This window comes from Castor canadensis, chromosome 2 (assembly GCF_047511655.1).
Source record: "Castor canadensis chromosome 2, mCasCan1.hap1v2, whole genome shotgun sequence".
Classification (NCBI taxonomy): domain Eukaryota; kingdom Metazoa; phylum Chordata; class Mammalia; order Rodentia; family Castoridae; genus Castor; species Castor canadensis.
Window position 1 is genome coordinate 28,910,059 of NC_133387.1, and position 25,500 is coordinate 28,935,558.

General features: G+C 33.7%; 1 protein-coding gene across 19 annotated transcripts in view; it reads left to right on the plus strand.

Annotated features, from left to right (window-relative positions):
• The window catches only part of Pot1 (protection of telomeres 1), a 101,570-nt gene that overhangs the window by 43,355 nt on the left and 32,715 nt on the right, over window positions 1-25,500 (plus strand). For 17 of the 19 annotated variants that reach the window (XM_020180265.2, XM_074064021.1, XM_074064033.1 and 14 more), the window contains 6 exons: window positions 4,160-4,290; window positions 7,763-8,053; window positions 14,207-14,362; window positions 19,304-19,470; window positions 20,631-20,719; window positions 24,602-24,658. In XM_020180265.2, the coding sequence (XP_020035854.1) occupies window positions 4,160-4,290; window positions 7,763-8,053; window positions 14,207-14,362; window positions 19,304-19,470; window positions 20,631-20,719; window positions 24,602-24,658 (891 nt within the window). Of the gene's footprint in view, window positions 1-4,159; window positions 4,291-5,943; window positions 6,888-7,762; window positions 8,054-14,206; window positions 14,363-19,303; window positions 19,471-20,630; window positions 20,720-24,601; window positions 24,659-25,500 lie in introns of those variants that run through there. The other 2 variants (XM_074064096.1, XM_020180266.2) reach the window with 2 other exon arrangements.

Genomic DNA, 25,500 nt, shown 5'->3' on the forward strand with positions numbered 1-25,500 from the left:
GAGGAACCAAAACTAATAAAAACAAAACAAAACCAAACAGCACAAAACAAACAAACAAAAAAACTCACAAAGTGTCCCAAATTTCAGTAAGTTTTTCAGCATGCAGGTATAGTTCGGTTATTGTCTCATGAAAGGAAGAGAGAAAAAAATAAAAAGAGAGACTCTGGAGACTGTTCTGTGAATGGCTATCTGCGGCTGTGGCTCACTTGCCTGCTGTTGTTAGCCTGTTGTTGCTGGAGGCATTATTGATTGCAGATCTCAGGAGCAAGCTTAACACTCATGCCCCCCAGGCTTTGTTTACTGGAGTTCTCCTGGCGTGACTTTCACTGCTACAGCCTTTCCCTTTTCCAAGCACACTGGGGGAGGTGACACTGCACTGGCTTTCTCAGGCCTGTGTGTTTATTTACAGCTCATGTGGGAAGTGGACCTTCCCCCCTCTCCTGTGGTGTTTTCCTCCCATCACCACTTTTACAAGCTTTCCCACTCCTGATTGCTGGGTGTGTGCCACAGCTCCTGCATTCTCCAGCCGGCTTGTGAGGGATTCCCCTCCATCCCTTTTCGGGGAGCTCAGCGTGCCCCGCCCTCTTTGCTACTCGTCTTTTTTGTTGTTATTGTTATTATTCAGTTTCTCTTTTTCTCCCTGAGTTGGGGTTGGTCTGTCCAGGGGGCTATCTAATCTGCTCCAGGATTATCTGTGGGAGTACCACTTACTGCTTAGCTCACCTCCTGGTCCGGGTCATCCCAAGCCATCTGGGCACTGGCGTCTGGTGTCTGGTGGCAGCACTGGAGCCCTCCTGGTTTCTCTGTTTAACATGAAGTGGAGATGCTGTGTTCAGGCTGGAGGTGTGGAGGGGTCCAAGTTTTGCTTCTTCTCGGTGGTTTTTCCTGTAATGTGTATCTCCAGCGTCTCTGCAAGATTTTACTTTAGGAAGCACGCTTTCTGCTTCCTCCCTCTAGCTGCCATCTTGGAATTCCTCTGTAGGCTTTTGAAAAGTTTCTCTTTATATTTGGTGTTCTCTGATTTCACAATTATTTATCTTGGTGTGACTGTTCATTCTATCTGCTTCCATGGGCCATTTCATTGGAAGATTTTGTTTCATTCATTTCTGGTAAATTTTCTTCCTCTTTTATAAACAATTTACTTTTTGTGCTTATCTTACTCAGATTTTGACTGATAAGACTGACTTGAAGTGATGTCATATACTGTACTGCTTAGCAACCTAAGCAGATTTTACAGAATGAGATCTCACCTATTGTTTTGTTCTGACTGTTAGCCTGAGGTGCAGCACTGAACAGAAGCAGTCTATATACGGCAGGAAAAGACAGCAGAATATTTTATGTTTTTTCTTTTGCCCTTGAATTCCTTACATAGTGTTTATTTCCTGCTTATTCTTCAACAAAAGTATACAAGTGTTAGAGTTGAAAAAGATGCCATACTCTTGGCTGCATGGTTTCTCTTTTATGTGTGTTCTGGAAAAATTTACAGATCAGTCTCTATACTTAAGGTAATTGTTCAAATGCTCAGCTTCTGTGAGTTTTGAGTCAAATTGCATAAGCAAGGATGTAACCTCATCCAGGGGAGGAAGGCTGCACCATATCCAGATGTCCATGAAACAGGATCTCTTTCTTGGAAAGCAGATTACAAAAGCTCATTTCTGTTGAGTTTCCTCTGTCAATTTCTCTTATTTTTGTCCTTTTGTCATTTTTCCCTTTTGCCTCAAAGTTGGAGATATTTCTTCAACTTAATGAGTTCTTATTCTTATTTTTCCTCAGCTTAGTAGGAAATAATTATCACTTTTACTAGATGGGTCCAGTACATACTTAAGTATTTGTAAAATTTTCATTCATTTTTCAAATATTTTACAGAGGTAAAAATGAAGAAATAATAAAAACATAGCTTTTTAATAAGAATTTAAACATAGAAAACCCACATTTTTATTCCATAATTCCCTGTTTACCTGGTATTGAAGCGATAAATACATAAGATTACAGGGTTTTTTGTTGTTCGCGTGTGTGTGTGTGTGTGTGTGTGTGTGTGTGTGTGTGTGTTCTTGCACTTGCATCATCAAACAACTTTTGAAAATTTTTACTACTCACAACTTTTTTATATGAAAGGACAGTTGTTTTGCTCCATAATTATAAAACTCTTAATTTTAGATTTGTAAGCATCAAATGTTTAATCTAGTAAGTTTTTAAATGTCTACATCATTATTCCTTCCATTCACCTTTATATATATACTCTTACCTTCTGCATGTTCACAAACCATGAAGTTGCTAGGACATGGAATAGCAGTATATTTCAAGATACAGGAAAAAAATTACTAAAATCTCATAATGTATGTTATATTTATATAGGATACAATACAGCCATGTGATTTTCCAAGTAAAAATGATTTGCTCCGTGTAAAATTTTATCTTTAAACATTGGAAGGCTTAAAACAAAGAAAGAGATGTCATGAAATGACAATCCCTAGAAGAAATAGAACTACTGAAAAAGGAAACTCTCAAACCAAATTTGGATCCAGTGGATTCTGATGGTATATCAAGGAATGAGGATGTAAAATATGTTTACTCTTTTTGAAGATGCTTATTATGGTTTTTATTTCATTTAAAAAAAAATTTAGTGTTAACTTTGAGTTATTTCCCCCTCCTCACAGTCAGTTATCTTTTTCTCCTCTCTACTTTCTTTCCTTTCCCTCCTCTTGTTTTCCCCTCTACTCCACCTTTATCCTTCTCCTCTGCTTCCTCCTCCTTTCCCTCCAACCCCACATTTTTGCTTTGTATTTAAAATGCAGGTATGATTCCTTTTAAGTTGTAGAGCTTTATCTCTTGTGCTTTGTATAAGTAGTTCATTTTTCTAACATGTTCAGGAAAATCTGAGCAAAACTAACAGTTTGCATAGGGCATTTTGATTGAAAGTGTGAGTCTCAGGTGAGTGCAGAAGGAACTGCCAATCAGTCTGTATACTTCCTAATATGATGAGAAAGAATTGGTTTCTGGTGTTAACACTCACATGATAAATCTTACCACTTTCCCAGGTAGTCAGCACAGCTTCCTTGGAAAACAGTAGTAATTAGTAAGTTACTGTGCTTGACTGCCCGAGGACATTTTCAGAGAAGTGAAGGTCAGAATGGCTGAGGATTGAAGAATATTTGCTCTGTGTGTAAACTTTTAATTAATCCCCTAATTTCAGCTCCAATTCCCCCACTCTCCATCCCAGTGACTCATTTTCAGTGTAGCCATCTCATACTGTTTTGTGGATTTCAACCTCCTGTCATTTTTATCCCTTAACCATTTACTTCCCCATCTTCCTGAAATATATTGATATCTTCTTTCTTCTTTCCTTCAATATTTTGGGGTGTGTTCTCTCTGTGCCATAATTACTATGGTACAGGGAAGGACAGGAAGTCAACACATTTTCAAAGTATGCAATTTTGTGAAACATATTAAAAGGCAGTTATTACATTTTAATTATCAACCATGTTAAAATTACTGCCTTCATGGAAACTAGAATCATCATTAAATTTTTAATCAGTTTCAAAAACTTTCATTCAAATGTGTAATCTTTTATAAGTGTCTACTAAGAGTCACTGTTATCCTTTTGAATTTTGTTACATAATTTTCTCTGAATTACTCATTTGTATTACACTTTGCTATAAAATCTTATGTTTTTAAAAACAATTTAGTACAGATGTGGCTACCATATTTGCTGCAAATATATTCGTTTGTTTTCACTCCAACTTTTTTTTTAATGGTGCAGCGTATTAAACCCAGGGCCTCACCCTTGAGAGGCAAATATTCTACCAACGAGCTATACTCCAGTCTTCACTCACAGTTTAATTATGTTTATTTTGTGAATTATGTTTTGTTTACTTGAATGTTTATCTACTCCATTAGTTCTAAATTTTGAAGTAGTGAAAAAGTTATTCCCCTCCAGAAAAATTAAGTAGAATCTTTATTTTTGTTTTACTGAACTTTCTAAAATTAATTTTTGTAAATCACTTTTTGCAGTGTATATTGAATGAAATTGTCTCTGTTTTTCATCCTTTTTTAGAAGATTTAATCAAAGGGAAGAATAAAATTTGGTTTTGTGAAGTAAGAATATTATTAAATGCTTTGAAACAGTAAAATTCAGATTAAATATTTTTGTATTTTACAGATTATTGCTCAGTTGTGACAATTGTAGACCAGACAAATGCAAAGCTAACTTGCCTGCTGTTTAGTGGAAACTATGAAGCCCTTCCTATAATTTATAAAATTGGAGACATTATTCGCTTTCACAGGCTGAAGGTATAATTCATACTTTCTAGAACTTGTATTTGTTTGAAGAGAACTCTATACTGTTCACTAATGCAGTAGTAGATAACATTAATTATAAGGTTGCTATGTTAAAATATGACATTAAGGTTTTAAGAGGTAATAAGAAATGTAAATAGTATCAGACCTCAAATAATTTATAATGGGACATGTCTTCATTGAAATAAGTTGCCTATTCTCCTTCCCCAGAAATTTATTAGATGCTCTTATTCAAAGTAGTTCCATCCTTTCTTTTCACCTCCAAATATAGGTTGTTTTCCACATAGAGTTTGATAAGGGACAGGAGTAAATAATCTCATGACTTCTTTGTAGTTAATTTAATCGTTTGTGACAAGGTTCTTGCTGTATTGCTCAGACTGGCCTCAAACTCCTGGGCTCAGGCAATGCTGCCTCAGCTTCCGAAGTATCTGAAACTACAGTCCCATGATTTCTAATACCATGTATTATTTTCATCTGTGTTTGTTGTTTATATTCTCCATATAAGGGATTAGACAGTATGTAGTTTTGGTTTTCCCTTGGTTTTCCTTTTTAAACATCTGGCTCATGGTTGTGTGATTCCACCATATTGCTTGCATGGTTTTCCTTTGTTGATTTTCATTGATAAATGGAATTCTATTATGTGAATGCATCATGCATCATAGTAAATATATTTTATTGTTTTTGAGCATGTAGGTAGTTTCCAGCATGTGGGTATTATCGATAGAGGTGTGAACAATCTAGTACATACCTTTTAGTGAATGTAAATATAGATATACGCACATAGACATATTTCAATTGGTTATATACCATGAAGTTTGGTTGCTGGGTTCTAGGAAGTGTTTATATTCACCTTTAGTTTTCAGATTGCTTTTTACCAGTTTGCACTTGCCATAACAACATAAGAGAAATTCATTTGCTCCACATTTTACCAACACTATATATTCTGTTTTAAGCTTTCTTTTGGATGTGTTAGTATCTCATTGTGGTTTTAACATGATTTCATTGAAAATTTATGAAGCTGATTGAGACATTTTCAAACTAAGATATCTTCTGAAATATAAAATGTTTTTTTCAGGTATTCTGCTTATTCTTTTCTTTATCTATGGAAGTGCTTCATATATTTTTGCTACAGATGTTTTGTCAGATATAGATTGCGGAAAAAAATGTGAATTTGTTTCAGTCTGGTTCATTTTATCCTCTTAATGGTATCTTTTTGTGAACAAAAGTTCTGAATTTTAATGCAGTCTATACTAACGCTTGTTTTTGTCTTATAGTCAGTTTCATGTCCTATTTAAGAATTCTGCCTACTTCTACTTCATAATGATGTCTCCTCAGTTTCCCTTTAAATCATTTATTATTTTCCTGTTTTACATTTAGATGTATAATTTTTTTTCCTGTAATATACTTACCAAATTTTGGAATTAAGATTAATGCCTTATAAGAATGAGTTCTCCTTTATTTTTGGTTTTTGAGGAGTTTGTGACAGTTTCTACCTACAATGCTTGGAACAGTACAAGATTGAAGCTACCTAAGCCTGGAGATTTCTTTGTTCATAGGTTTTTATTAATGGATTACATTTCTTAAGAGGAATGAGTTTATTAAGAAGTATATTTTTTCCTATCAAATTTTTTAGAAATTTAATTTTACATAAGTTTGTCTATTTTATCTAAATAGTTACTTATTATGGTAAAGTTATTCATAATATAACTTATCCTTTAAATGTTTGTGGATTTGAGTTTTTTGTTAGTTCTGGGATTTGAACTCAAGGCCTTGCCCATGCTGGCAAGCACTCTACCAGTTAAGCCACACTCCAATCATTTCTGTTTTAGTTATTTTTCAGATAGGGTCTTGTGCTTTTTGCCAAAGCTGACCTTGGACCATGATCCTCCTACCTATGTCTCCTGTGTAGCTGGAATTTGTGTGTATGCCATCATCCCCAGCTTGTTCTTTGAGATAGGGTCTCACTAACTTTTTTGCTTGGGTTTGCCTGGAACTGCAGTCTTTGCCCTAAAGGTTTTCTTTAGTTGAACAAGATCATTGAAATTACAGACATCTCTCCTAGATAACAGAGTTGTTTGTTTTTCCCCTCCCCCTCAGTTTTATTTTCTTTGTGATTTGGAAAGTCATGGTCTCCTTTTTTTCAACAAGTATTTATTGAGTAACTATTTTATACAGGTTTTTGTTTTTAAACATGTAAGTCAAAATAAATTCAAATGGTATTGGTGGCTACAATGAAGAAAGTAGACAGAATCAGGAAAGGCCTCTAATGAGGCAATATAAGAATCACAGGTGATGGCAATGAAAGTCTTACTGAGATTTGAGGCAGAGTGTTTTCCATTGAATGTCACTATAAGTGCTGAGACCCTGGGATAGCAGTGAGTATAGTATTACATAAACAAAAAGGCCAGCATGGATCCTAATCAGCTGTGGTAGAGAGTGTTATAAAATTAGAGAAGTAGACACAGCTTACGTATGGCATTATAGAAGGTAAGTTGTTTATGTCTTATTATAGGTGCAATGAGAAGTCATTTTAAATGTGAAAACGGAGTGAGTTGAGTAATATTTTGAAAATAGCACTCCTACAAATGCAGGTAACAAATGATTTGTTGAAGGACAAGCATGAAAGTACTATGAGATTATTTTACTGTTAAACTTATTTTTATTGTTACAGTCATGAGATGAGGATGGCTTGGACTAAGGTATTGGCAGAAACAGAAGTAGATAGTCAAAGAGGACTTGTTGATAGAGTAGATGCAAAAACAAATTACCAATACATCTAAGGTAAAAGTTGTTTTTGTCTGTGCTACCTACAAAATGTGCTTTAGATGTGAAGACCAAAACAAGTTGGAACTAAAACTGTGGGAACAAATATACAAAGCAAACAGTGAACACAAGGAAAATGAAGTAACTATATTGCTATCAGACATAAAATCTTAAAAGAGATTTCGGAAGGTGGGGAGGGAGTGTTTTATAAGAAAAAAACAGTCACTTCGTTAAGAAGGTGTAAAATCATGCATTGAATAAGCCTCTGGCTTCAGAAAATGAAAGTTTTCATGGCATGTCTCAGCTCTCAGTCATGCTGATTATACTCTGCTCCCTTCGCACTCTAATATTTACACGTTCTAGTTTTCACTATAACTCATAAATACCTATCACCTAATATCCTTTTTTCTTATGTAAATTATACCTTAATGAAAAACTTAAAAAATAAAATATAAACATACAAACTTGACAAGATTAGGGTACCAACTAACTAGCTCTTTAAAATATAAACACAATTTATATAATATTTTAAAATATGCAATATTTATTATTTTGATATAATACCAGTTTCATATGCTAATTCAATGAAAAAAACTAAAGAATTTCTGTTAGTTATATTGAAAAACTTAATTTCTAGTGTCTTTGGTTCTAGGGTTCTGGCATTGGTAAACTATTTTATCTGTTTTCTACTTTGTGTTCTTAGATACAAGTGTATAAAAATGAGCCTCAGGGTATCAGCAGCCCTGGGTTTGCATCTTTGACATTTGAGGGAACTTTGGGAGCTCCTGTTATTCCTCGTACTTCAAGCAAGTGTTTTAACTTCACTGCTGAGGACCACAAAATGGTAGAAGCCTTACGGGTTTGGGCATCTACACATATTTCACCTTCATCAACATTAGTACAGTTGTGTGATGTTCAGCCAATGCAGTATTTTGACCTGACTTGTCAGCTATTGGGCAAAGCAGAGGTTGATGGAACATCATTTCTTCTAAAGGTACATTTTTAAATACTTAAAATTGTAAGTCAGTACCATCTACATATCTATGAAGAGTTTTCAGCATTCTAATCGAGTATGTTTGCATAATGTATCTTACACTAAGTTCAACTTTAACTTTTTTGGGGGGTGGGTAGTAGTGTGGTTTGAACTCAGGGCTTCATGCTTGCAAGGTAGGTAGTTTCTAGCCTTTTTTGTCTTACTTTTGAGGTAGGGCCTTGCTTTTTGTCCAGACCAGCTTAGACCACGATCCTCCTATTTTATACTCTCATTCCTCCCTCCCCCCGCCATGCTGGAATAACTGCATGCCACTAAGCTCAACTTTTTTCCATTCAGATGGAGTCTCACAATCTTTTTTTGCCCAGATTTGCCTGAAATGCTGTCCTCCAGATCTTGGCCTCCTAAGTAGCTTGGGATGGCAGGTGTAGATCACCACCCCCAGCTATTGATCGAAATGGAGCCTCATAGACTATTTTTCTCGTGCTGACCTTGAACCTTGCTTCTCCTAATCTCAGTCTCCCAACTACTCAGGCTTATAGATGTGAGTACCCCCAGTGCCTGGTTACATGTGTTGATGGGCCTCAGTATTCAAGCAGTTCTACTCAGGTACTTCTGTACTTCCTACATTACTTCAAGAAAAATAGTATTATCAGATCTGTATTTTAAATATAGTATGATTTCTTCTATACTTATTTATTTGATCATAATAAATATAGACTTGTATTTTTTTTTAAGTTTTACTTTTTTATATGAATTTTCTGCCTCCTTGTCAAAGTCAACTATTTTGTCACTCACTCACTTTCTTGGTCTGTGGTTCTCTTCCCATGTCTTTCACGGCCTGCCTCTTAAGTAGGTCTTAGATAATTTAAAATGTATGTTAATTCTTCTTTCATCTGTGTGGAACTGGAGATTGAACCCACAGCCTTGACTTGTTGGCCAAGCATGCTACCACTTGAGCTACAATTCCAGCTCTTTTTATTCTTGTTATTTTGTTTTTAAATCAGTAAAGAAATAAAAAGGTGACATAAGAACCGTGCAGTGTTTATTTACACCTACCCTATTAGCTCGTGAGTAACCTCAGGAAGGAAGTCACAGGTACTCCCTGTGTGGCTGTTCTGCAGAGGTTGCTGTACAGTACCAGTCACCATGGTCCTGTGCTTCAGTTCTGCCCTTTGTTTGGAAGAAGTCAAGAAGCAGTGCTGTGGTGAGGGGGAGGTAGGCCAACTAATGTATACACATATAAGTAAATGTAAAAATGATAGAATTAAAAAGTAATAAATAATAAAAGAAAAGAAAAAGGAGCAGTGCCATGGCATTTGGACATGTTTTAGGGCTTACCATTGTTATCATTTACAGCTTGATCATATTAAGGAATTGAACAATAGGAACCACTGACTAAAATAGGAAGTTTTTGGAATTGAAAATAGCACTTTATATACAAATGGAATACTATGAAAAAGCAAATGCATACTATAAGGGAAGTTAAATAAGTCAAGTTTGTCAAAGTTGGAGCTAAAATAGCATAAAATCATACAAAATTAGAAGGAATTTTAGGTCAGCCAATCATGCTTTCTGTCCAAAGTGTCATTTTTAACAAGTGAGCATTTGCTAACACTGAACACTTTCAGAAACAGACACTATACTTCTGTGTAGAACACATCTTTTGACTGCTATGCTAGAAAATTCTTAAATTCTGAGATAAAAACTGGCACCCTTTAGCTGACATTGGTGAATCTACATTTTCTCTCTAAAGTAACAATGTATGCCTGCATCCCATTATAATAGGTAGCTTTTGGAAATAAGGTGGAACAACTTTCAAGTAGCTGTTTTTTTTTTTTTTTTAAATATAGCCTTGAGAAGTATATTTGAGAAAGTTAGTGAGGTTTTCTTGAGGACGATTTGAAAATAAGTCTCAAAAGTCTTTGTGTATTCTTTGACAATTTTATTTTCATTAATTTGTTTTAAGGAAATAATTTTATAAAATTGTATGAAAACACATTTAGGACTAGAAGTGTGGCTCAAGTGGTAGAGTGCCTGCTTTGCAAGTACAGAACCCTAGTGCCACCATTTAAAAAGAATATTTATCTTTACCAAAACTTAAAGATAGCTCACGTAGTAACTGTAGAGTTTGAATTTTGTGAATCATTTATGTATGGTAAAATGCTCCTACAAAATGAGGCTGTAGACATCTACTTGTTAAGATAGACTTTAATAATTGTTTATTTAGTGAGCAATATAGTTTCATTTATATACTAAGAGTATAAACAGCAAAAAAATATTGGGAAGCATAAATAACAGTATTTTACTGTTGTCTCTGGGAAGTAGAATTATAACTTTCTGATTCTGATTTTCTTATGTATCTGAAATAATTTTTAAATTATTTTTCAAAACAGAATGACGTACACATCACTGCACAGGATATTTAGTCCAAATTGCAAAATAGTAAAATGGTTTCTTTTTTTTTTTAATCTATTTATTCACATGGTTTCCTTTTTTAACTGGTCTCTTTTCACTTTTTCAATAGCTATGTTTTGTTAATGGTTTGCACTAAGAAAATAAGTTAATAAATCTTTAGACATAACATTTTTCTACTTTTTAAATTCTGTTTATACAACTTGTCTTCTGAACAAAACCTTTAAATTCAATTTTAAGTATATTCTATTTATTATCCAGATAGTTGTTACTGCCTCCTCTTTTAAGTATTTTTGTTTGTTTATTTTGCTTTATGTTTGTTTTTTTTCTAAGTAGCCAGAAGTCTTGCATAGCCAGAACCAGTGGGTAATTTGTATGTCTCATCTGTAATGTGGTTTGGAGAACAGAAAGTAATGTAGACCTGAAAATCATCATATTAAAGAAACTATTCAACTTTTTTTAATTTTATTTATTTATTTATTTGCAGTATAGGGGTTTGAACTCAGGGCCTCTACACCTTGAGCCACTCTACCAGCCCCACCAGCCCTTTTTTGTAAAGGATTTTTTTTCTTTTTTTTTTTTCCTTCGATATTGGGACTTGAACTCATGGCCTACACCTTGAGCAATTCTGACAACCCTTTTTTGTGTTGGATATTTTTGAGATAGGATCTCACGAAGTATTTGCCTGGGCTATCTTTGAACCCCAATCCTCCTGATCTCTGCTTCTTCAGTAGCTAGGATTACAGACTTGAGCCACCTGTGCCTGGCTAAAATTATTCAGATTTGCAATATTTACTTCATTGTAGTAAAGGAATTCTGCATAATTAAGAATTAAACTAAATTTCACATAAATAATTTATTAATGTCAAATAAATAAATTGCTATTCTAATTCTTATAGAAACTATTTTAATACATAATGATTTTTGTCAAGATTGTTTTGATTTGTTTATATTCTGTGAACACTTGACTGAGGAGTTAAATCTGCTTTTAAAAAACCAGTTAAATACATTCCTGTTGACTATTTAAAAATTGTATAATTCTTTCAGACTTAAATGTAATAATTTTTACAGGAATATTTATAATTCAAAGATAAAGAATTTGAACCCTAAAATAAGTCTTATCATAGAAAAATTAGTATAAATATTTATTCCTACAAAGAGAGTTCATGAAGTGTATTATTTTGATTACCAAGATATAAATGTAAGCATTTAGTACAAACCAAAACAAAGATGTTAACAAAAGAAAAATACTTCCCCCAAGTACAGTTAGTTGTTTCAAAGAGAAATGAATTATAATTATCAAGAATATAGGGCCTGGGGCTGGGTATATATCTCAGTGGCAGAGCACTCACCTAGCAGTAGGGACTGGAGATACTGTTCAAGTGGTAGAGCAGCCTACCTAGCAAATGCAAGGTTCTGAATTCAAACCCCAGTGGCGACAAAAAGAGAGAGAAAGAAAGGAATGTAACATGAGGCAGGAGCAGAGGCTTTCACCTGTAATTCTAGCTACTTGAAAAGCTGAGATCAGGAGGGTGGCAGTTCTAGGCTATCCCTGGCAAAGAGTTCATGAGACTTCATCTCAAGGGGAAAATCTAGATGTGGTGGCATGTACCTGTCATCCCAGCTATGCAAGTGTAAAATAGCAAGATTGTGGCCTGGGTGGGCTGGGACATAAAGTAAGACCCTGTCTCAAAAATATCCAGCTCAAAAATGGTGGAATGCATGGTTCATGTGGTACAGTATTGCCTAGCTAGTGCCGAGCCCTTAGTTCAAAATCCCAATACCACAAAAATTATACATGTCTTATGTATGTGAATGAGGACAAAGTAAAGAATGTGACCAGAGAGATACTCAAAAGACAAAACTCAGAACCTTACTTGTGTTTGTGAACAACAAAAAAGGAAAAGCATAGAATAGAATAAACCTTCACATTAAGAAATTGAATGAACTAACAGAACTACAGAGAGATTGATAAAAGTTTCAATAGAATCTTTAATGTTTGGACAGATAATTTTAACATTGCTTAGAAATTTGTATGTTTTGCTTTGCCACTTTCCCTTGTTTGCATCTTCATTCTCTTCCTCGAAGAAATAAGTACCTACACAAACTAGTTTAAGTATTTTCTCAGACATATTTAGTGCATGTGCAAATGTATACTTTTTCTCTTTTTGTACACACATAGTTGGACAGTGCAATTCCGTATTCACAGGTTCTTCACCCTCTGATTCAACCATGGGCAGATGAAAATATTTTTGTAAAAACCATGCATCTATACTGAACATGTATGGACTTTGTTTTTGTCATTATTCCCTAAACTATACAGTATAGTAACTATTGACATAGCATTACATTATATTGATTATTATAAGTAATCTGGAGAAGATTTTAAAGCACATGGAAGGGTGTGCATAGCTTATACTGCCAACGCTATGCCATTTTATATAAGGAACTTGAGCATCCTCATATTTGAGTACCCATGAGGGTGTCCTAGAACCAGTCCCCTGTGGATATTGAAGAGCAACTGTACACATATTGATCTGCGGTTGCTTTTTTCTCTTAATTCTGTGTTGAGAGTTTTCCATAGTGTCACCTAAATTGCTCCCATTTTAGTTTCCTTAGACTGTCATAACAAAGTACCATGATGGCTTAAAATGGCAAATATATTTTCTCTCACAAATCTGGAGGCTGTATGTTTGAAACCACAGTGTTACCAAGGCCACTGTCCCTCCCTTCAAGAACTCTAGAAAAGAATTACTCCATGCCTCTCTTCATAGGTTCTGGTGACGGTTGGCGTCCATAGCATTCCTCACTTTGCCAGTTGTTATTCTAGTAGCTGTCTTTGCTGTCAAGTGGCCTTCTCTGTGTTTCTTTCTGAATCCCGATTTTTCTTTTATTATAAGAATACACAGACATTGTTGAACTTTGGGCTCACTTTCATCAAGTATTCATCAAATACGATCTTATGTTAACTATTTACATTTGCAGAGCCCCTGTTTCCATTTAAGGACCTCTCCTCAGATTCCAGGTAGACATGAACTAGGGGAAATACTAAACTGATTTGTATTTCGTCATATGAGTATACAGCATGATTATTTTAACTTGCATCCTGGAGTAGGTGCACTTTAAGTTTTGATTTTTAAGATTCTGTTCATAGAGGTAATGAATACCCTTTTAAGCAACTCCAAGTCATGTATAAAAGTATCTGTCACCTAATAGTAAACTGGTTTTATATGCAAGATGGACATTACCAAATTATTTATTTGTTTATTTTTGTATTGCTGGGACTCAAACCCAAGGCTGTAAACATTGCATGCCAGGCAACACTTTTCACCACTGCGCTACATCCCCAATTCATGAATTATTTAAAATAGCAAAAAGTTTGAAACAATCCAACTGACTAATAAAGACTGCTCAAATAAATTTGTGTCTGTCCATAAACTATAAAAGATAAGGAGAATGTAAAGCCAGTTTGTCTAAACAAATTTAAAAATACATATTATGTATATAAACATGAAGTCAAAAGTAGATTAATATTTTGGGCTCATCAGAGTATGACTTTTTTTATATTCTACATTTTTCCAATTATCTTTAGGTCATGTTTATAATCACATTACATTTAAAGTACTACAACTATTTAAAGGCATTTGTTTAATTTTTATATAATAGTATCACTAAAATAAAACTCTTTGCTCCAATGTTTTTCATAAAGATATTAAACTTTTCTCTGTCTTCTTGTGGTAGGTGTGGGATGGCACCAGGACACCGTTTCCATCTTGGAGAGTCTTAATACAAGACCTTGTTCTTGAAGGTGATTCAAGTCACATTCACCGACTACAGAATCTGACAGTAGACATTTTAATCTATGATAACCATATTCAAGTGGCAAGATCCCTGAAGGTGAAGCTGAATTGCAAAAATGCTTGCTACTTTGTTTATACAGTATTTGTTGTGGGGTTTTTTTGTGATTTTTGGTATTTTGGTGCCAAATGATTACATTTACTGGTGATATTTGGAGTCTTAAAAATTCAAGTTTATTTTTCTTGAATTTTAATTTATAAATTGTGTATCTAAAATGTTATTAAAAGGTACAATGGACTTTTTATTTAAAAAATTATGAATATCTTATATCCATACATAATTTTACTGTGAAATAGTAAAGAAAATTTTGTCTTTTAAGAAATGCTGCTTTAAAATTAGAAAAGATATATAAAATATTAACTTACACAATTTGCTTATTATCTGGGGGAATTTCCTTATAGTTTTTTAGGTAAAATATAAAAATATCAAATTTAAAATGTGGCAATTTTTCTTGAATTAGTAAATTGTAGGGAATGTTTTCTTCATTGTAATGTACCTTTTATTTGTAACTATTCTGTAGCAAATAATGGTGTCTTAAGAAATCAGAGTAGCATTGGCAAGGCACATCGTGTGTGCTTGGTACTATTCGGAGGGAGCAGTACTGTTGTTATCCCACTCGACAGAAGAGAAAGTGAGGCATTCAGAGGTTTAGTAAACTGTCCAAGATTCTGGCACTAGTTGTATGAAGCTAGTGATGGAATCCACCATGTCTGTTTCCAGAGTTAATCCTTTCAAACACTAAAAGGAAATAATCTTCTTTACTGCAAATATCTTCCAGCCCATTTATAGGACGTTGAAAGGAAAACTAGTAAAGGTTCAGATAAGCATTTCAGTGCCCATTTCCTTTTATAAAACAAATGTCCATGAAGAAGAAAATATTTCCACTTTCACATTGTATTAGAAATAAAGTCACCTAACTCAAATCAGTAAGTTAAAGCTCCAGAAAGCTAATAAGTATCCTTTCTTGTCCTTTGTAAATATGTGTGTGCTTGTGACATATCAGGAAAAATGGACTATTCAAGACTTTCTTTGGTGCTTTCCTCTGAAAGTTACTACCTGCATTGATTAGTTTACTTGGAAAGCAGGAATAATGACAAATCCAAATCTGAAGGGATTTTTAATACAGAGTTCTTTTATGAATAAAAAGGACTTAAAATTTTAGATTCACCTCAGTTCCACACTCTGCATTTTTTACTTTGACCATTTTAATTCCTGTGCAGCTTTCATAGGTCTTTCTCTTTCCGCTTGCCCTTTAGTCCTGAATAGTACTTAACAAGGACTTTGCATATAACAATGATAAAACAATATCTGCTTATTAATCTGTGAATCAGTGAGTGTTGACATTGTTTTAGAAGTTTATTTTCAGCTTCTTTATTGTCCACTAGAGGGTGATAAGAGCACACAATTAAGAAAATATGTGGCATGTCCTTTCTCTGTATTATTTGCAGTGGATTATGAAAATGAAAAAAAAAAATCCCTGTGTGTAATATAACCTTAGACTGCTACTTAGTGTACATTTAATCACTTATTTATTTTTTGACCAACTTTATAACATTCACATTAATTCAGGAATTCTTCAGTCACATGACATTGATACAAATGCATTCTTAGCAACACTTCATGTCAACTTTAAATTTTCATTTTCTTTGATAGTACTGGAGTTTGAACTCAGGGCCTTATGCTTGTTAGGCAAGCACTCTACTGCTTGAGCTATGCCTCCAGCCCTAAATTTGTATTTTTATGTTAAAATACTTGGGACAAATTCAAAGATTATATTAGGAAAAATGTACTATTTATTGAAGGGGATAATTAATCACAATTATAAAGTATAATATACCCAACTTCTATAAATAATACATTTTATAGTCTAAATCACATTTAACTCTTCTCTAAATCTTGCTTTTTAAATAAATCATGACATTTCCAAAACATTTTACACAGAAATATAGACACATTTCATATCTTTTATCTAGAAGTTAAAGTCATATTTTTAAATACCCAGTTTTTCTTGGCACAATTTTTAAAATAATTGTAAAACATACATAGACATAATTTTGTTTTGGCATTCAGTGGCCTAATAGCTATAGTTTGACTGTTTTGAGATCACAAAATTAAAAACATTATCTCTAAAGCAAAATTCTTGATGGTTTACAGAGCTTGTTTACATTTTTTCTAAAGAAATAGTGACTTAACAGCCACACTTGCTTTTTTTTAGTGTTTCTGAATTGAGCTAGATCTTTATAAATTTTTTAAACTATACTTTTGTAATTTTGATTATGATTCCTTCACTTGTATTTTTAGAATCTTACTGCATTATTGGCAATTGCTTTTTGTAATAGAGCTTCAGGTACATTTCATAATATATTTAGTTAAGCTTAAAAAAAATACAACAGTGCCTCCAGAAGGAATATCTGATAACAGTTTCTCATCTTTAATCTACAGTCTGGTCATATACATAAATTTCATTCTGACCTGTAAATTTTGTTTAATAATGTAGAGAAGGGGTATAATAAACACACTTATGTACTGACCATTTAAACTTATTTCTATATATCTTGCCATATTAATTACAGGTACTTTGGGTTTCTTCTTTTGTTTTTTTGAGACAGGATCTCACTATGTAACTCAAACTGGCCCAAAACTCGAGATCCTCTTGTCTCTACCACACAAGTGAATTGAATTTAAATATTAATTTGAGGAAATACTGTTGTAATATCAAAGCTTTAAGCTGTAAATATAGGGTCTTTCTTTGTTGTTTTGGCCTTCTTTCAAGTCTTTTGTAGTTTATAGACCTATCTGCTATACTAGTATATAATGAAAATTTAATGAGCATTCAAGACAGACATAATACAAAAATAGAAATTGTTATATTTTCTTGTAGTAGTTCACTTTTGGGGACCATGAAAAATGAGTTTTATCTTCTTTTTTGTTTTGTTTTTTTTCTTTCCATTATTTCTGATTCATTCTATCTGCCTCCTTAGCTATGATGTAGAAATAAGTAAAGGAAGTCATAAGAGAAAAGACTAGAGATACTTCCTTCTACCTTACTTCCTCCCCACAAAACATAATGGGACTAAGGAGAAAAGAAAAACCTTGGGAGCAAAGGAGATGTAGAAATGAGAATAATGTCTATTTCTCCCTTTCTTTCTACAAGGAAAAAAGCTAAAATAAGCAGAAATGGACAGTTGATTTGCTACTAATCTTTTTTTCTTTTGTTTTTGTATTTTCCTTTATGTAACTTTTCTATTACATGCAGTAATATTACCACTGTCAAGCTGAATTTGTAGGAAAAAAAGGGAGAAAGTAGCCTCTCACCCATCTAGCAATCAGGAGTGCTGTTTTTATGCAAATCAATTTACTTTCCTAGTTTTGTTTATAAATTTTCACAAAAATAATTGTGATTTAGGTTGTTTTATCTTCCTTTAGGTAGATGCCAATATCTTTACTATTCTACATCTCTCTCATTTGTAGTCTTTACTGAAAGAGAATCTTAAATTCTGTACAATTAAAAATGTTTTTAAACAAAGCACAGCAGCTACAGAACATTCAGTATAAAACTCTGGTTTTGAGTTTTAGGTTTTTTGGGGGAAGGGTGGTACTAGAGTTCAAACTCAGGGCTTCAGTTTATTAGGCAGGCACTCAGCTACTAAAGCCAAGCATCCAACACTTTTCCTCTGGTCATATGTGAGACAAGTCTTACCCAGTGGACCTCCACCATGATCCTCTTATTTTCTTTTTTATTATTATTATTCATATGTGCATACAATGTTTGGGTCATTTCTCCCCCCTCCCCCCATCCACTCCCCCAACCCTCTCCCTCTCCCCCCCACCCCCTCAATACCTGGCAGAAACTATTTTGCCCTTATCTCTAATTTTGTTGAAGAGAGAGTATAAGCAATAATAGGAAGGAACAAGGGTTTTTGCTAGTTGAGATAAGGATAGCTATACAGGGCATTGACTCACATTGACTTCCTGTGCGTGGGTGTTACCTTCTAGGTTAATTCTTTTAGATCTAACCTTTTCTCTAGTTCCTGGTCCCCTTCTCCTATTGGCCTCAGTTGCTTTTAAGGTATCTGCTTTAGTTTCTCTGCATTGAGGGCAACAAATGCTAGCTAGTTTTTTAGGTGTCTTACCTATTTTTTTCAAGCTGAGTTGACAGCTGTATGCATTCGCATCTAGCTTTTTCTGTTGAGATGGGGTGTTGCAAACTTTTGTTGCCTGGGTTGACCTGGAACTGTGATCTTCTCAGCATCCTGCATAACTAGGCTGACATGTGTGCCCAGCTTTTTCTGTTGAGATAATGTCTTCCCTTGGGCTGGCCTGAAACTGAGATCCACCTGATCTCAGTCCTCCCAAATAGCTAGGATTATAGACATGAGCCACTGGCACCTGGCAAAAGCTCTGGTTTAATCCTGTATTTCAACTAACAGAGTGTATTTCACACAAATATGGTACAAACACAAATGCTTTATTACAAAAGTTTTCTTTCTACAGAAATTGTGGGAATGTGATAATGTTTATTATTTTCATACAGTTGTATTTAATATTTTTTCTGTTACCTCATGAAAGTATTTTAGTGGTCATATTTAATTAAACTTAATTTAGTTAAAGCAAGTTATTTTGAGAAACAATTAAATGGAGGCCTTGAATTTCATTTAGGTAGACAGTTTCTTCACTATATTTTATTTATGTTAAGACAGTGTTCTTTTTCACATTTTAGTATATCTTAACAGTTGAATTGTGTATGTGTGGCATGCGTATGAGTGTGTGCACTTGCCTGTTCATGTGTATACATTTTGATTTGATAATGGAACCCATGAAGCTGATTTTCAGCCATCCTGGTACAGCACACCTGTTATCTTTTGTGATTAGGCAGTGTTCTTTGTTGTTTTCGGTCATTGCCGTATTGGTTGTAAAGTTTTCAAGAATCAGGAATTAAATTTTCCCCCTCCTTGCAAATAATGAATAATTTGCTTTTAGGTTGGAAGCTTTCTCAGAATCTATAGCCTCCATACCAAACTTCAGTCAGTGAATTCAGAAACTCATGCTTCATTAAGTTTAGAGTTTCATCTCCATGGAGGTACCAGCTATGGTCGAGGAATAAGGGTTTTGCCAGAAAATAACTCTGATGTGGATCAACTGAAAAAGTAAGCATTTTATATCTGTATTTAGAAAATTTAAATAAGTTATTCATTAAGCTAATTTGTAAGATAGTATGTCCTGCATGGAAGTGCTCTGCTAGGGTCTTTGTGTGATTCCACAGAGCCTTCTTTGCCTTTTTCCACCTCCTACTTTTGCCCACACCCTTACCCCTAACCCCAGACCACCCTCACTTCCCACACACACTCTGGGGATCAAACTCTTGGGCATGCTAGGCTCATGCTCTACCTACTACTTAGCTATATTCCTGGCCCTATGTCCATATTTTTTAATAGATGAACAAAATGAAACCAAGTGATTTCAAGTCAAAGAAGGTAATTAGTAGCAAAACCAGGGTTGTAATCTGTTTTTCAACAATTAAAATTAACTTTTTACCCTCCAGTTCTTCTTCCATTTGTGTCAAATAGCAGTAACTGTATTTTAGCCAGCAGAATGGAAAACTTGATAATATATCTAGAATTCCAAAATTACTTAATCCTGCCATGCAAAAGATTTACTCTTTCTGAAGTAGCCTGTTATTAAATTGGTAACAGAAGTGTTTTAGTATGTCACATTTTTAAAACTTTAAAATCTTTAGATGAGAAAGTAAATAGCATCTTAAATCCTGCTGTGTGTACGTAGCTCTCCTTTTCTTGAAGTATTTCTAATGGGTACTGTGAAAAACATTTTCTCCAGTATGCTAGAAGAATAAGAAAAAACTTCTGTATACTTTCAAACAGATAGAAAACATACTTTTCTATAAATTGAGATTAAATAACTGTGTCATCTGAATTTTGCTTGTCCTTAAAATTAAAAAAACTTCAATTTTTCACTCAAATATGTAGCAACATGGTATTTATTTCATTTCTTAAATCTAGAGTGAGATGGTTTTAACTCAGAATGTCATCCATTGAATACACAGTTTATTTTTGTTTACAGTGTTTCATTTTCTCACTGTTGCACTTGTGTCATTCTAACCTGAGGTTTTCATTTTCAGGATTTTGGAGCCCTCAGACAATCTGAAAAAAAGCTGCAGATTATTTACTAAAGAACACAAACATGGTTTTATGAACACTTTCAGTGAACTCTGGATTTCATAGATAGAACAAAGGTTACTGTATTGACTTTGTGTTTTTCAATTTGAAATTATATTATTTTTCTGTTTTAGAGCTTTAGAATCTGCAGATTTGACAACCAGTCCTCGTTCAGATGTTGTATATCAACCAGAACGTGAGGACAGCTTGCTAACCCTTTCAAGTAAGACTGTATTTACATTGACAGTTTAGTTCCTATTAAATACAATGGGTTTATCACCATCATTTTATTTTTTAATGTCTTCCTCCCATCTCTTTAATTTATACATATGTGTGTATGTATGTGTATATAATGTATATGTATGTTTGCACATATATATGTATATGTTGTATAAAGGAATACCCTAAACATTTATGTATATACTATGCTTACCTTTGCATAGTATATACATCCCTAATATATAAATATATAACTGCATTTTCAAATTAGAATAGTGCTATGTTCTCATAAAAAAAGCTGTATGAACTTTCTAGGCAACTATTTTTCTGGTCATTCTCTGAAAGGAAATATTTTATTTTGTTTGTGCTGCTTTATTTCAGAAAGCCCACCTATTTTTTGCTAGTATACATCTTAGATGTATACATCGTAGATGTATACTTAGTTCCCAGTCATTATTGAGTTAAGTGTCTAATTATATGATATTAAGGAACATAGAAAGTATATTTATATTGTTGTCTAACTGCGTAGGTGCTGTTCAAATGTAAACCTTTAAAGATCTCAATATACAGTATTTTCCCCTTTTTTCCACTTTGCCTTAATATCTGGTTGGGCATTCTGAGTTCTAGAATGTAGGTCATGTTTTTAATCCCATATTCTTTTTCACAATTCAACTCCTACACTACTATGATCCAGATAACTATTTTATGGGTATTTACTCTCTTTGTATACCAGTAATGATACACATGGAAATTAACAGGTGCTTCTTGGTAGACACTTAATAAATGCCTGCATGCATTATTATTTAATCCTAACAACAGTCCTATAATGTATTATTTTCTCGTGTACAAAGAAACTGAAGCTTTGATTAGCAGGCACCCTATAATTTGCCCATAATTACTTGGCTGTTAACTGATAACAAAAGCAAGTTAAATTCAAATACAGACTATTCAGTTTTTTGTATATATTTTCTCATGCTCTCTGTCTTAAAACTCCCCATTTCCTAGTACTTTGGCAATGGCATTTTGCTTTCTTGCTAAGGTCCTGTTTTGTGATTATCTGCACTAATTTGTAGTTAAATTTTATTCAATTGATAATCATTTAGAGACAGTAGAATTTGTAATTATTATTTATTCCATTTATTTTTTTCTTTTTAAAAGGATTATATCTTTTATTTTTAAATTGCAAAGTAACAAAGTTGAGTAGCTTTCTCTGTGCCTCTGTGGCTTGTTTCCTTATGTAAGCTTAGCAATTTAGTGTGATGCCTTTGATACCTTTGTTTCTATAAAGTTATATACCTGCCTATACATAAAGAAATAAGGCTTTCCTCTTTCTTACATTTTTACCAAAATGAAATCATACCATAATAGTTGATTTCTTTAATAGTATAAATAGACCTCTTTCTAGGCTGATCCATATGGGTCAAACTCATTGCTCTAAACAGTTGTACAGCATGTCATAATGTAGGTATAACATTACTGTTCATTACTCTTCAGCCACTCACCATTTGATAGACATTTAGATTGTCACGAGTGTTTTGCTTTTATGAGTGACACCTTAATGACATTGAGCATTTTTATTTCTGTGCTCTTATTTCTCAAACTAGCAACAACACCATGTTTTTCTTTTTATCTTTTCTCTTCTGCAAAATTGGAGAACAGGAGGGTGAAACAGGTCCTGTCCTGGGGGAGGGTTGGCACTGGTCTAAGGTGGCAGGGAAAGAGGGCAAGAGAGTGAATATGTTGCAAAAAATGTGTACACATGCACGTAAATACAAAAATGATACCTGTTGTAACTATCCCAGGAATTGGGGGTGGGGGGGTAAAAGGGAGTGGTGGAAGTGGAAGGGCTGAATTCAAGTATCATACAGTTGATACATTGTACGAACCTTTGTAAATGTTACGGTGTACCCCCACCCAGCACAACAGTAAAGGGAAAAACCTAAAAATAAAAACTCCTAAAAGTAGAGTTGATGTATCAGAGAATAGGCAAATGTTTAATTTTAATAGATGCTGCCATATTATTTACACAAAAGATCAGAGGAATTCATGCTCACATAGCATTGTGGGATAAGACCTTCCCTCACACCCGTGCAGTATTAACCCGTGCGGGGTTAACCGTGTATGTACCTTTTGGACAGTGTGACAGGTAAAGGATAGCATCCTATGCTGTATTCCTGGTTACGCAGAAACTTGAAATTCTTATATATTTAGCAGCTCTTACTTGTTTTTCTCTGAATTACTGTTTTACAATTTTTCTGATTTTCAGTCAGATTCTTTACCTTTTCCTATCAATTTGTGAGGGACCATTTATGTATTTTACGCATTTTTTCTTATTTGACCTCTTATGGTTTCTGCATTGTTTCCATTTCATTTTGGAATTACAGGTATTAATTAATAAGTCAAGCCAATGGAATTGCAGTGTGTCAGTCTGCGATGTTCTCTTACCTTGGGTTCTCACTCTAGTGATGCTGAGGAGGAAGAACTAATTAAGCAAGTGTTGTGTATAATGCTTCATAAATTATAAAAACATACTACCATAAAAATTAAAGCTAATGTAGTTGCAAAGTATACTTTTTAAATCTTAAGTTCTTCATTTGTGAATTAGAAAGTATTTGGTAAGTTATTGCTGTAATTTTGCTTTCTTAATTTCCTACTTTATGCAATTCATCAAGTCATTCTATTACTTTTAATAAGTTCTGTATTTTCTCACTTATCCATTTATTGCCTCCACAATTTTTTTCAACATAATAAAAAGGTTTTAACATACAGAAAAGTGAGTACTCACACATCTGCCACCTAAGTTCTCTAATTAACATTATACTTTATTTGCTTTGTCACATATATGTCCCTCTCTGAATTCCTCCTTCCTTCATCAGTCTGTATACTCGATGGTGCATTGCAAAGTAAGTTGCAGATACAGGTAAACCTCCTGAACACTTAAATATGAACATAATTAATTAACATTCAGTAGTTAAAGGTTCTTTTTTTTAATTTTGAAATCAAGTTACATGCAGTGGAGTGACAGTTCACCATTTCATGGATACATAAGCGTGTAGTCTAAATCCCTAAAGATTTTTCTGTTTTTGAACTTTAAATAAGTGGAATCATATGTTATGTACTCTTTTGTACACACTATATATATACTGTTCATAAATCAGTTTGGTTTTTTTTCATGCTTTGTGATATAGTGTGAGGTAGACATTTCTCTTTTAAGCAGGAACTTCTTGTTCTGTTAGCACCTTTTCATTGTCAGTTCATTGTTTTGATAGAAATCAAATGAGCGTAAACATGATTATTTCTGGGCTTTCCATCCATCACTTATTAGTATATTACAGAGTATGTATCCCTCCCATACTTATTTCTGGTTTTTGCAGGGCCATTTCTTGAAAACAAATTTGTTTTCACTATGCATGATCTTGTTGCTTTTGTCTATAATCAAATGATGATGTAAATGTGGGCTTTGTTCTAGGCTCTATTTAATTCTGCTGATATATTTGTCAGTCTTTATATAAGCACTATATTGTCTTGATAACTGTGTCTTGAAGTCATGTAGTATAAATCCTCCAATGTTCCTCTTTTTCAACATTTTATTCAATATTCCAGGTTCCTTGCATTTCCCCTTACATGATAGAATAATCTGCTTGTCAAATTCCATAATACAGTTATACAATTTTGATTAGGATTGCATTGAATTTACAGATAAATTTGGGGAAAATTGTTATTATAACTGTGTTGTGCCTTCTAAATCATGAAGGTCACATGCCCCAACATTTATTTAGATTTTCTTTAATTTCTCTCAGGGGCTTTTTGTATAGTTTTCAGTGCAACATTAGATTTGTATTGGACTTAGTAACTGCAATTCTTTCTTCTTTTCTCCTTCCTATAGGCTCTGGATCAGTATCACTATATGAGGTAGAAAGATGTCAACAACTGTCTGCTACAAGTAAGACCTTGTATCATTTTTCACATAGGACACAGTGCAGTAATGATCATATTAATCAACCAGTTCCTTTTTATCTAATAGTGTCAGCGGATATCCGTAATAACAAATCTCTTTAACTTTTATTCCTCTGCCTCATCCTATATTGGTATAAAATGGAGCACATACAGATAAATATCTCTAACTTGAATACATATATTAAATCACCGATCCTTGAGGTCTATTAAAATGTAATTACATTGAAGCATATTACTAGCTTAAAGGTGTAAAATATACTTTTGTGGATAATAATGTTAATCAATTCATACTTTGTATTTAAGTGTGCTTGTAAAGATTCTCCTTGTAATACGCCCCAAAACTTTGTTAGAAGTAATAGTTTATCAGGCACACTCCTTCCGTTACTTCAGTTAAGATAAAGAAACTTTCAGAAAAATATTTTTAAGCACAGTTAAAAATAAATAAAATATACTTTGATAAAAATATGAGTTTCTTATTGGGGAAAGGAAATATAAGCATGGACTGTGAGAAGGCTATTTGAAGACTTGTGTTGTACTGGTACTGAAGGTACTATATACTCATGCTTTTATGCATAAACACACCACTAGTTACAGATACATGTCTGTGTGTCATGTGTATATATATTTATATATATATATATATTTATATATTCACACCTATATCCCTAAATATGTAAGTCTGTTTGTATACATACAGATCAGCAAGTACCTGTGTGCACATTTACCTACTTGTGTCTGAAAGGGCATAGAGGCAATGGCACTCCAGTAGCAATAAGCATACCTCATATGCAGATCCTGTTTTATAAATAATACTCCAGAGGTCCTTGG